This window comes from Ostrinia furnacalis, unplaced genomic scaffold (genome assembly GCF_004193835.3).
Source record: "Ostrinia furnacalis isolate ACB-3 unplaced genomic scaffold, ASM419383v2 OfSCF0638, whole genome shotgun sequence".
In the NCBI taxonomy this organism is placed as follows: domain Eukaryota; kingdom Metazoa; phylum Arthropoda; class Insecta; order Lepidoptera; family Crambidae; genus Ostrinia; species Ostrinia furnacalis.
This window is the reverse complement of record NW_021130877.1, coordinates 70223-83527: the sequence shown is the minus strand read 5'-3', so window position 1 is coordinate 83527 and position 13305 is coordinate 70223. Positions and strand designations below refer to the sequence as shown.

The window sequence follows — 13305 nt, the reverse complement described above, 5'->3', positions numbered from 1 at the left end:
GCGGTGGGCGGGGCGAGCGGTGACACGCCCTTCGCGACCTTTCAGCAATTAGATCGTGTGTATTGCGCCTAACATACGTACACATTGCTCTTGAGAAGATTGAGTGATATTTTTGGATGTCTTATTTTATAATGGAACGCGTTGAGATACTGACTGATCAAATTGGGAACCCCTACTCACGTTAAAAAGGTAAATTGATGCTTTGTTTAGAATTTCTACGCGTCTCTATATGAAAAATTGGATTGGTAATTAAAGTGCTCGTATAATAACTCTCCTTCCTCTTATTAAGTGTAATAGGTTTAGTTGTTTAAGATAAGATACTAGGTAACTGTTCTCTAAATTAAAATGATATCTACTCGAACATTCAATTGTATAATGAAAAACTATGACTTATTGAAGTTAAACAAACAATCGACAAGCACTCCACGCCTTAACATGGTATTTAAACCGAAGTGTATAAAGAAGTAACTTAAGGTACTAACTTATTACTCAACTAAGTAATCCCATTCCTAGTCAGATTTTGAATTTAGTTGACTAGCAGCACTGACATATGAAACTAATACCCTTCTCCCTAACTACTTTAGGTAGTATTGATGTATGGGTATTGGATATGTTGTCTTTTCGAGTAGGTATTAACTTCAATGTCCAAGATGAAAATCATTTTATGTGTCGTACTTATAGCTAGGTAAGCCAGGCTGGCTGCATGGTGATAGTTTTCTTGCATAAAACGGATTAGGTATCCTTTGAAACAGCCTTTGAAGTAATATTAAATGGAAAAAGCTAGCATTAGCATTTTGTCTGGACTTTGGATGGCTAACATAGATAGTTGGTAAGTATTACCTAGAGATGAAAGGACTCGAGGCTTTTAAGTCCTTTAAGTTAGGACTAGACTCGATTTTCAAGACTCGACTCTAAAAATACGACTCAAGCCAAGACTCTTTACTAAACTGAGGGAACTCAAGTCATTATAAATTAATACGACTCAGAAATAAAACGACTCGAGTTCTTTATTAAAAAAACTCACAAGTTAGTCGCTCGCGAGTCTTTTAATAAAGAACTCGAGTCGTTTAGCATACGATGAGCTGTTTAAAATTAAAATAATAAAATTTACATCGGATTTGGATTGATTGCGTTCGCGACACGTCGCAGAAATAGATACGGTTTCATTATTAGGAGCACCGGGGTCTTTTTAGTGGGTATGCCTTTGTCCTTCTGACTTGGTGAGCCCCACATAACCTACCCTGTCCCCGCTAGAGATGGGTAGTGGGTAAAAACCCATTTCACCCGATTGGGTTAAAACTGGGTGATTTGGGTAAAAACCCGGTTTTTACCCATTATCACCCATTCTGGTGGGTGAAAACAAAAATAGCGTTTTTTAAAAGTGAGAAGTGGTATTTGTTGCTAAGGGGGCGTTCTAGTGTTACGTAATGCAATCTGGGGGGAGAGGAGGTCTTGAAAAACGTTACAATGCGTTACAGTGGCGGAAGGGCGGTTCGATTTCAAGTTTTTAAGCAGAAGTACTTTGTAGTTGGTGTTGTTATTTGTAACTTTATACCGTAATGTCATCAAAGAGAGAGTTTGGCATCTTTGGCATCCCCCCCTCCATGTCCTTGCCATGATCACAAATTATTGTGTTCCTACTAAATTTCTTCTAAATCGGTTCAACGATTCTTGAAATAACACCATTTTATAAAATAATTGGTCACATCATCATAACGTGATCAATTTTACGATTTGGCCACGATATAAATGCATATTAGTGTTAAATTTGACTTATTACTTATTAATCAATAAACTTAAATGAGAAAAATTCAATAAAAATAAAGAAAAGATACCAATTGAAATAATTACAAAATTATTTGTTTTCACCCGGTGTAAACACCCACGGGTGGAATGAAACGGGTTTTCATTGGGTTTTTACCCTCATGTGGGTTTTTACCCGGGTGGAAACCCATCTCTACATGCGATAGGGCTGCCCACCTGCAGACCCTATTTTCATTACATCTGCCTACTTAGAATTTCTATCTAAGTATGTAGTTTTGTGAATGTATTTTGTGATTGTAATTTTTATTTTATTTTGACAAACGAAATACTTCTTGAATGAAATATGATAAAAATGCATGTTGTTTTGTGAATAGTAGCTATATTTATTAAAAAATATATATTTGTGTTAAGATTTAGTAACAAATCTTATTTTGCGACTGTAAAATGTATGCGCCTCGACTGAGGCGTAAAAAATGCTTGATTATTATGACATGCGCTAGTGTCGGCTTATAAACCCATTTACCTAACACCCTGTATAAATAAGTACTTGTAATTATTTTTATAAAAAAAGAGCCCTTACTGTTAAAAAAACAACACATCGTCCGTTTGTTACTGTGGCACATTCGCGACACCCCCGACTTTTGCATGTCGAGCGCATACCGAGGTTTGAATTTCGAAGGAAAGCTCGCGTTTCGTCCGTTTATATGAAGTTACAATACTGTATGATAGTATTACCGTGACTGTAGGTACTTATTCAGTTAACTCAATCAGCCTTTAATAGCCAAATCGGCTCAAAAGGTTAAAGGCTATAAATTTAGGTACTAAAGAATGACCTCGAGTGAAGCCTTAATATTGTTAGAGGCTTAGAGGCCTTATTTATTTCATACAACTGAATCCATACTTGGTTGGTTATGTAGTAAAAAAGCAAATAGTGATGGTCTCTTTGGTGTAAAACAGGTGTTGAAACATGTACAGATTGTAGATAATGCATGCATGTGCATTAATTGAAATGAATTACTTAAATTAATAAAGTTAAACATTTTCCTTTAGTTTCTTATTCTCAGTTTTTTAAAGAAAAACTACTATTAAATTTCTTTTATTTATAATGGCAGCATTTAATTTTCATTACGGGTCACCCAGAAACCTGATTGGCTGTCCATTTTCACGGGCCGACCAATCACCGACCTCCAGGCACACAGTGTAAAAAATGTCGTCGCAAGTGTAGATAATTGCTAATATTTTGCTTGTTAGGTCGACAAAAGCAATCTCGAGTGCACTCGCTTTTATTGTAATTTATTTGTTGCAAATTTTCTCATTTTATAATACTCTCAACCTATACACAGGTATGTAGTTGTTAGAAATCAAGATTTCTACTTTCTCTTGTGACAGATGATCCTTGATCAATGTTTTGTTGTACATATTTGTAAATAAAAACAAGACGTTGATTGCCTGCCTACGTCCCCATTGTTGATGTAATCATCATCAATCTGGTTTTATATGGTGAACCATATTGTTGCGACGTTTGTTTAGTGTTATTTTGAGAATAGTGTTGGCCCTAAAACTTGTCGATTGTGGTGTTGTCTGTAGAGCCGTAGCGATATTACATAGTGATTTTATGTGGTAATATATTTTTCTAGCCATGGCAGATGAGATGGATCCTTGTGAATGCCTCTGGAACCACGAGCTGGCAATGCGGCGACTCATCTCCTTGGTAAGAAGTTATTGAATGACCTTGGTTTCTGTGTGTTCAAGTGGGTGTACCACGTCCACAATAATATTCTAATCGGAATTTTTATACCATCGTCTGCCAATTTGAATTTTATGTGTAGTTAATAAGACACTAATTTGCCTACCCTTGAATAATTTAAAATAAAAGGAAAATAATACAAACTGCAGTGTATTTTTAAAAGTTACATCCAAGTAATGGATTTCTTATCTTTTTCATTAACAAGCAATTATTTTGACTCCACTCTAACTATAAAATATTTATTTTATTGGCAATTAAAGTCACCGGAGTTAAAGAAATGCTGATTTTTGGACAGGAATGATGTTTTAAGTGCTTGGGATATGTGGAAAACTTCTATGATGATGATATTTTGCTACTTTTATTTGTAGCCATAAGTAGGTAGGTAAAGATAGTTAATTAATGTTGTAGAAACTTAACTTATAAAATTAATGATATGTACCATAGATTTCAACATGCCTTATCAATATCGGGGAGTCTTATCTACAAATTACAATTCCACATTTTATCTATGTGCCAGTTAAATTGTTTAGAGTCCCACATCCACAATATGCCTGATACATTTGAAAACATCAACAAGTACAAGATATTTTCTTGTTTCAATATTTTATAGAATTTTGTAAATCAATAATTTGTTTTTTGTTTATTTTGCCCGCTATACACCACAGAGTAGCACATCAGACTATACGTTGTTGTTGCAAAATAGCAGTTACATTCATGTACTTAGGTGCTATAATATCTGGCTTGATGTGCCCTTGTTTGGATTTTGGATATCTTTATTAACTTAACACACGCTTTAACCATCCGATGAATCAATTCTTTATGTAGCTGTCCTACACTGGCTTTTCTTATTAGAGAATATATTATGATAACCTGATTTTGATGAGATAAGAATGAATGAAGAGATCAGTGCGATTGCGGTCAAATTCCTGCCTTGTTATGCATAAAAAATAAAAATAAAAAAAATTTAAAGTTATTCTAACCAAGACAAATATACACTCGACATCAAATAAATCGCACCTCCCGCGACAAGCACTTTCAAACGTATGCATCCCCACTTCCTACCAATATTGGCACCATTTAAAAGCCTAGTTCTAAACGTCGTTTCATTAAAGGAAAGGTTTTTACTAGAGATGAAACGGATAGTTGTTTGGCCGGATACCGGATACCGGATATCCGGCGAGCTGCTAGGCCGGATAGCCGGATATCCGGCGGCCGGATAGTTGTCCCATTGTCATGTTGCATGTCGTAACGAGTTTAGCGCTGCACAGGTGCTTCGAACGCGATCAGTAGGTCTAGTAGACTAGACAAGTCACACTTTTCGAAAATCGAATTCGTTCGAATAGAATGTCTGCCACTCGTCTAAGGGGCAGATCAATTCGGGCGATTTCGGTTGCCATCGTGAGTATGTGATTGAATAGCGAAAATTCAATAAGTTTACTTGCTGCGTAATCTAAATGAACTGCATTATACAGGGCGACTTTGACATCGTTGGCATTCTTTTTAAAATAATTCCCCAAATATGAGTCATATCAATTGAATTAAAATTTCAATATTTGAAATCTTGTACAGACGACAGCACATCAATCTTTATATTGTGGCATGTTATTTCAATGTATTTAGTGTTATTTTGCAACAAAATGTATAGGATCATGTGCTGTTGACTGTACAATAGTTTTAAACTCTTTTTAAGAGCACCATGTATCATGAGTAGTCTTATATTAAAAGGATGCCAACGATTTCAAAGTCACCCTGTATGTCATCAGACCATCAGTCAAAAAAAAGATCGCCTATTTTATTTGGCAATATTTCGACATTAAATATAAAATATTTACTATTTATGTATTCGTCATTAGAGTGAATAGCCCAGAAAAGAAATTAGTTTTTTGAAAGGCCTTAATATGGCTTTTTTGTAACTTTTTGGACTTTACTTAAATACCGTCATTATTATAAGCCATTTTATTGATATTTGACTCAAAGATTAATGTTTCATTTTACTATAGGAAATTTTCGTAGATTTTTTAATATCCGGTATCCGGCCGGATAGTGAGCTACTATCCGGTATCCGGCCGGATAGTAAATTTAGGCCGGATATCCGGCCTACCGGATAGTTGCCGGATATCCGTTTCATCTCTAGTTTTTACCCCAAAAATGTGTCTGTAGAAGGATCCAGAGTCAGTTCTTCAAAAAATAGGTAGTTACGCTTGAGCCAACTTTTATGGCTATAAAACTGTTAAGTTGGGATTAATCGCTATCTATCTGTTAAGGAGGACACGTGTGATCATTATTGGTTTTGTAACCATAAAATTTGGTCTAATTGATCCCAGGGATGAGCCCAAAGTGAGGTCTTTTTTCAAGTCACATTTATGGTATATGTTAATAACTTATTAAGAAATTAAATGTGTTTTTCTTTAAGGATATTTATTGGGCTTTCAAATAACACCAATATTGTTGGGGTACCATGATTGTGTCAAAAGAAAATCTTTAAAGTTCACGTCGCGGAAGGTGCGGTTTATTTGATGTTGAGTGTAGTTAAGTTAATCTCAATTCGTAACGGCCTTGGCACTGAGCGTAGCTACACGTCGCAGTAGCCAGGAGACAATTACAGGACGCAGTTACAATGATAGTGAACGCTCGTAATGGCAGGCTATTGCTGTTAGCTTATACAATACGTTTGTGATTGTCCAACAGACATTTCAAATCGTAATTTCTTCACGCGAAAAGTGTCAGTAAAATGCATCCGCATGCAGTCTGCATTAGTGGAGAATGAATATCGAATCTTTTTTGATAGTTATTCCGCAGTATTCATATTCACCACTGAAGGGACAAAGCTACTCATTTCTTCCTAGTGATAGTAGGAGATTTACCATGAGGCTGAGTAGACTTGAGCCTAGGGCGGTAGACTTTAGGGGGCGGCAAATTAATCGCGAAGTAGGTAAGATAAATTATGTATCAAATTGCGTAGTGGCGGTAAATATTTAAATCTGCCACTGCCAGTGTCGACCAGTGAAGAAAATTACAGTAGCTTTGACTCTTTAACTCTCCACTGGCGTATAATCGTCTAATTTTTTCCAAGTTTCACAAGTGGAAGGTCGCGTATCCACTAGAGGCAATCTCGGGCCGATGCGACACAATAAGGCTCGGCTCGCGGCGACGAATTTGCCTCAGGACGGTTGAGGCAGTGTCCCCACTTGCTCTGCCTCGGAACAAGGCTAGAGTCTAGTGCAGGGATGGCGAACCTTTGTGTAGCAACATGCCGCTTTTCTAAAAATAATTTGATGTAGTCGTAGACGTGCCACTTAATGCTAGCAATGAGGGGGCATCGTACAAGGGGCGCCACTGGCGAGTGGCAGTGCCATTGGTTGGCCATCCCTGGTCTAGTGGATATGCGGCCGAAGACAACTTCAAAATCCTTCAAATGTTCCAGTTACGGCAAGGCCAGTCGTACTGCACAGACAGCGAGTGCCTCGACGAGCTGCCGGGCGTTCCCGCGGCGGCCGGAGCGGGCAACAGCTTCATGGTCATGTTTATCATGATGGCCGTCGCCATGTTTATGTACGCGCTGCGTCCGCGCAGGAACCAGATACAGGACGCCGCCAAACCCGGCCCCGGCTCCGGTTTCCAAGTGAGTTTTGTTTTTGCAGGGTTCATCTAAGCCAGTGGTTATTACCCGGTGGTCCGCGGACCACTGGTGGTCCCTGGAGGCATTCCAAGTGGTCCACGAAGACATCGTAATAAACATGTGACGTGACGTGATGAGTCGATTTAGGCAAACGGCGCACAATGGGCGAGAAATCAACCTCCCCTTTCATAGGATTTTGAAAAAACTAGTGGTCCCTGACAAGACATAAATTTGGTAAAATGGTCCCTCGTGACATAAAGGTTAAGAACCACTGATCTAAGCATAGAGACAACATATCAGATTAAACAAAACATTGTTATTGCCAACTAACACTTGAGAGTGAATCAGACATCAGCGATAGGTTCAGAAAGTTCTGCCCACGTCATTTTAGAGCAGGGTTTCTACAGTTTTTAGCTTGAGGTGTCGTCGCTAATACAGAATGACATGCAAGTGGCGTAATCCTGGATCATGTCTTATCAACTTTGTTGCCTATATTGTAGAATCGAAAGTTTCGATAACACGCGATTTAGCTAAATTTCAGAGCGCTTTTTATTACAACTTTTTGAATGCTATTCTAAAAATTCGAAGCGCATGAAAATGAAGATTTGTGTGAAGCTTGTACGGTGTCCGGAAAGATGTTATGTTGTCGATCACCAATATTGAAACAAGCTCAGCGGTCAGAACAGTCGCTCGCAAATAACAGGCCATAAGTTCAAGTCCCACCTGAACCACTCTAAAGTAAGATACATGTTTTAGAACTATGTGGTTCTAAAACATTCTCAATCCTATCCTATCATATAGGCGGAGAATTAATTTACAGAAGGGTTTCTAATTGTACAGTGACCCGTATTGTAAGGATTACAAATGCAGTGTAACTGTTAATAGCTATTTAACCTTTGCGTGGGCGTCGCTGATTGGTGCGTGCGTTCGCGGTATTGTAATTAGGTACTATCATGATAAATAAGCTTTTTCCGGCCTAATCTTCTTGATAACCAATAGTAAACACATTCGTCTTCTCCTTTTCACAGTTTCGCAGTTCTTATGATTTTTAACTTGATGCCGCCGACACCTTATAGAAATATAGGCAGGGTAGAGCTAATAGAATTTGGTTTTATCTCGTAAGATAAGGTTAAAAACTTATTTTGTTTAGGAAGCATCTTATTTATCTTTCCAATCAAATATTATTGACATCACGGAAAACAATCTTTGATTGAGAGGATAAATTAAGGGCTGATAAATCTATTTTTAATGTGAAAATTAATAGCAGTCATTTGACGGGTTAATTATTCCGTTATAGTCGTTTAATAATGGTAAAATAATTGGTAATTAACATAACAAATGCCATGATGCAAGTGCCTGTTACTGGTTATGAGAATTTTTGGAAAAATTATGTAAAATAGATTCGTTCTTTCGTTTCAGCCAAATGAGTGTACACTGCTGGACAAAGGCCTCCCCCAAGGATTTACATAAAGACCGGTCCTGCGTTGCCCCGCATCCAGGTTCTTTCCGCGACCTTCACGAGATCGTCAGTCCACCTAGTGGGAGGCCTGCCCATAAATAGATTATTGGGTTATAACAATGTTTAACAATAAATTACTTGCCCGGCCAGCGACACATTTAATTACGAATGCCATTACATATCATTATTAATTATTGCATAGTTAATACATTTTGACTAACGATCGGAAGAATTATTCAAAATCCGACCTAATAAAGATTGAACTTGATTTCCGAATGTTATAACAATTTTCCTGAATTATTGCTTTAATGGTTTCTTTTATCAAAAATACCATTGGTAATCCCATGGGAAATAATAATAATTAGTCTTATCAATAACTGTAATAATAATAAAATTGCGAACGGGATAATTTGGTAGAAGCTTTTCTAACCACTACCTACTTTATAATACCACAATGTGTTATAAAGTAGATACCACATGAGTAAGTAATTCTGAGGGAGGTAAACTTATCTGCAACATTTGCGCATCCATATACTCGTACGTAATGAACAAAATCAATCTGTGTTTATTTAAAAAGTATTTTCATACTAGAGTATAGTATTTTCATTTGTCCTAAGATTTGAGATCGGTTAATGCACGCTTCAGTCTAATATTTATAAACAACAAGCGGCCGCCCGCGACTTCGTACGCGTGGATCCTGTTTTACCCCCTTTTCCCGAATTTTCTTTGCTATAAACCTCACGGAGCCCGAGACCTTTCCAACGAATGCAAAACCGTGGAAATCGGTTCGTGCGTTCTGGAGTTATAGCATCAGGGAGGAAAACCCGACTTATTTTTATATAGTAGACAAGCTGCCGGCTAGCTAGCGCGTGGTAGTACGATTGTTAAAGTTGCGACTTTTTACGGATTGTCGCGACTTTTATGTCACTTGTTCTCCTCGTGTACGCTGCGTGATAGTCGCGTGCACACCGAACAAATCGCTAGTGAGAATAGGCTCTTAATCACTAGTTATTTATAATGCCTATCAGTAATAATTATTCTTGAAAAAGTGTTATTTATCTTGGTTTACATTATGCAGATGACGTCATATTCGAATCTGCCTTTTGGATTATCCAAGGTTGCATCCATTGTCACTGTTTGGCATTTAAGTAAACATATATGGCTGTTATTTTTGATAAACTTTACTTTGAGCATTCATTGTGAAACCTTGGTCTCTTTAGTGAAATCAAATCAAATAGATGAATCTCATCTCCTTCTTTTATCACGTGAGCAATGACACCGTCAAAAGCCTACATCTTTTATGACTCGCCATGGCATAGACGTCTGGTACGGCTCAAACAAGGGATGTTTCCTGGGTAAAAAAGCAAGTTTTAATTAGTCCGTCAGTTAGCTTATCAAAAACTACTCGACACCTATTTTTCACTTTTTAAAACTAATGAAAATGTAAAGAGATAAAGCGTGCCAAAATTCTACAGAAATAGCCCGTGACGTCAGTGAGTGCGTAAAAGTGGAGCACTTTGTGACGTCGCGCGGAACTTCAACGCACTATAACTTTGTAATTATTTGTGTGATTGACAATTAAAAATATACGTGTCCAATATTTTTTTATATTAAATTTGACGGACTAAAAAATTTTTTTTAGGAAACTAGCCTAAAATTCAAGCTTTATGTCCCAATAACCATACAATACGCAAACCGATTTCCTACTGTATGCCCTAGAGAATACCTAGGACTATTTTCTCATGGATTGTTGTCTATTTCAGGATCGTGATGACGCCCCTCCAACTCCGCCTAGAATTTAATTCCATTCAGGATCGTCTGGCCGGTCGCGCCGCGTGCACTATTTGGATTCCAGTAATATATGTATGATATTAAAGTATAGAAAACATTAGTTGGGGCTGCGCTCCGCCGCGCTAAGCGGCAGGCAACCTCGTAAGATCTTGTGTATAGGCATAAAGTAATTCGCAGTAAGCGTATGTGTTACAATAATAAAATTATTGGCTGTTAAGTTCGATTCTGCATGTCTTGAGAATGTATTTGGGCCATCCAAGCCAGGCCCAAGCAATTCTTGTACGAAATTTTGGGGACATTTCACAAACCTTATGACTATCAAGTATTTTATTTACGGTGCTATAATTTAGATTGAAAGTTTGTGTTAAATGAACTTAGATACAACACAAATTAGGTTCAATTCTGAGACATTTTGAGCTGGTTCAAATGCTTCTGTAAAATTTTATGATCTGACTTTGTATAATATTAGGAAAATGACAAATAACATCCACAATTCGGACTAGCCTGGTCTGTAGATTGCTGTGATACATATTGTAACAAGTGATAGATCGATACAAGTCTCATTAATATATTTATAATTATTACAATCTTCTGTGGCTAGAAATAACGCAAGCAAATTATTTATTTGTTTTTTCTATTATATTAAACGTTCGGCCATGCGAAGATCGCTTTTTATTTTCTAGCCTTTTGTTTAGCTTTGTTTTTCATGGGATGGGTTTATTTTACGATTAGGATAATTTCCACATTGTTATCAGGTATGATATTGTAAAACCTATCGAGATTCTACTTATATTGTCTTTCAAATAAATTAATGTAACTGTAATGACCTTGTTTTATTTTAACTTATATTTAAACTTGCTACAAAAACATTACATATCAAAGGAAGCATGAAATTTACTGAACGCTTTTTCATTAAAATTTTTGATTAGTTCCACAAATGTTACAATAAAAGACGGATATTACAAATACAACTTTATTATACAATAAAAAAGCAATGGCAAACAAACCACAATCAATAGTATTCGGTTGTCGCTGAACACTTGGAAACTGAATACATGACTCCGATAGATACGGAAACAAGGCTTTTACATATATTTTTTGCGATTTTCCTAGAACACCAACAAGACTATCGTACACACGCAGTATTCCATTAATGTAATAAATACAACTCCAGTGCCCCACTAATCCCACGTCACCGTCATAAATTACTTGAAGGTGCGTCTCATTTTTAGGTACAGGTTCAATCAGTTCAGGGTGTTGAAATAATTCTAGCTCACGCGGTCTAAATGATGTGCACCGAAGTAACTTTTCATGAAATGCGCGAACCACATCATCTTCGATATAGTTATTATAATTCAGAATGTAGGAAAACGTATTATCTAAAGTATCCATTGTTAGATGATATACAATAAGCTTTAGAAATTTTAAAAACCTGCTACGAAACACTAAAATTTGCACCAAAAACAAAGGAATTTATATTATTGGGGGATTTATTAGTACGTGACCGGTTTAATAGCACCTATTAAACCAGTATACCTACTTACTTATTTTTTATAATAGGTACAATTCAATATTAAAAAGTCTCAACGCCAAATTCGACTTGCGAAAGAAGTAAATGGGAACGATGAAATTCTCTTAGCGCGCACAAGTGACAACGACGTCTGCCCTCACGTGTCTGCCCGTTCGGGTCGACGCGGTTAGCTATCTTATCCCCGCTCCCGCGCGAGACCACGCCCCGCAACTCACGCGCTGCAGCGCAGCGAGCGACCGATCTTCTTGAATCGATGTAATAATAATCTATAGGATTAACGCGTTTTAAAAATATTGGTTCGATGGATATGTTTAACCTATTATTACTCAACAATCACATTTGTAATATTAAACTTTATCAAATGCACAATGTATTTAAGGTACATTACTGGATAAGGATTAATGGCGTATTGCTTGAATAAGCTAATATTTCTCGTAAAAAGTACCTACATTATAAAGATTTTATATCATCGCGGATTTTAAAAGGTGTACAATACTGTAGTATATTTTTTGATCTATCTTATAAGGTTCAGCCATCGTTTTCAGTGTAAGCACAATAACTTAACCAAAATTACAGTTAAATCAACCTATCTCAAAAACTATAAGAGATACTTTGATCAAACCAAAAATCGTTGAAAGAGTTAATTAGCATGCATCACCTCTATTTTTTTTAGAATTTTATACCCCGTAGTTATAAAAATAGAGGGGGGGGGACATACTTTTTACGACTTTGAGAGCTGATATCTCAAAAACCGTTCACTTTAAGAAAAATGTTTTTTAGAAAACTTTATATCATTTTAAAAGACCTTTCCATTGATACCCCACACGGGTATGTACATCGAAAAAAAAATTTTCATCCCTCAGTTACATGTATGGGGGGCCCCACCCCCAATTCTTTTTTTTACTATTTAGTGTCATAATTTTGTAGCGGTTCATACAACACATATTCCCATCAAATTTCATCACTGTAGTACTTATAGTTTCCGAGTAAATCGGCTGTGACAGACGGACAGACGGACAGACGGACAGACGGACAGACGGACAGACGGACAGACGGACAGACGGACATGACGAAACTATAAGGGTTCCGTTTTTGCCATTTTGGCTACGGAACCCTAAAAATGCAGTACATAGGTATTTCTAAATTTTCTAATTTCAAACAAATTTTACCAACTTAGAAGTACTTATTTACAATACAACATCGACACTTTCAAAAGGAAAGTCTGTCTTCAAGAGCACGTAATAGTAAAACGGTAACAAACTTATGTTATGGGGTATGGGAGTGACTTGTACTAGAGTTTAGGAATAGATAGGTCTGTTACAAGGCATGACATAACAATGGCGCGTACGCAGGTTTTATCGGAGAAAACAAACGAAACGCAATTCGCGCACGAC

General features: G+C 37.0%; 1 protein-coding gene across 4 annotated transcripts; it reads left to right on the top strand.

Moving 5' to 3' along the window:
• Positions 1–2940: 2940 nt before the first annotated feature.
• LOC114366548 (small integral membrane protein 14) lies at positions 2941–11144 on the top strand. 4 transcript variants are annotated; one of them, XM_028323458.1, is made up of 4 exons: positions 2941–3106; positions 3399–3475; positions 6936–7133; positions 10353–11144. In XM_028323458.1, exons 2-4 carry the CDS (start codon positions 3404–3406, stop codon positions 10389–10391), a joined length of 309 nt encoding a protein of 102 aa, XP_028179259.1. In that variant the 5' UTR covers positions 2941–3106; positions 3399–3403; the 3' UTR covers positions 10392–11144. The 4 variants fall into 4 exon arrangements, with proteins under 4 accessions (XP_028179259.1, XP_028179260.1, XP_028179263.1 ...); XM_028323459.1 differs by having other exon boundaries at positions 2945–3107; positions 3402–3475; XM_028323462.1 differs by having other exon boundaries at positions 2967–2985; positions 3402–3475.
• The last annotated feature ends 2161 nt before the right edge of the window (positions 11145–13305 follow it).

Excerpts from the sequence above, each read along its gene's own strand:
- LOC114366548 (XM_028323458.1), top strand. The coding sequence starts at position 3,404 with ATGGCAGATGAGATGGATCCTTGTGAATGCCTCTGGAACCACGAGCTG. Across the intron at positions 3,476-6,935 it reads TGCGGCGACTCATCTCCTTG|TTACGGCAAGGCCAGTCGTA; the intron begins GTAAGAAGTTAT and ends CAAATGTTCCAG. Across the intron at positions 7,134-10,352 it reads GCCCCGGCTCCGGTTTCCAA|GATCGTGATGACGCCCCTCC; the intron begins GTGAGTTTTGTT and ends TGTCTATTTCAG.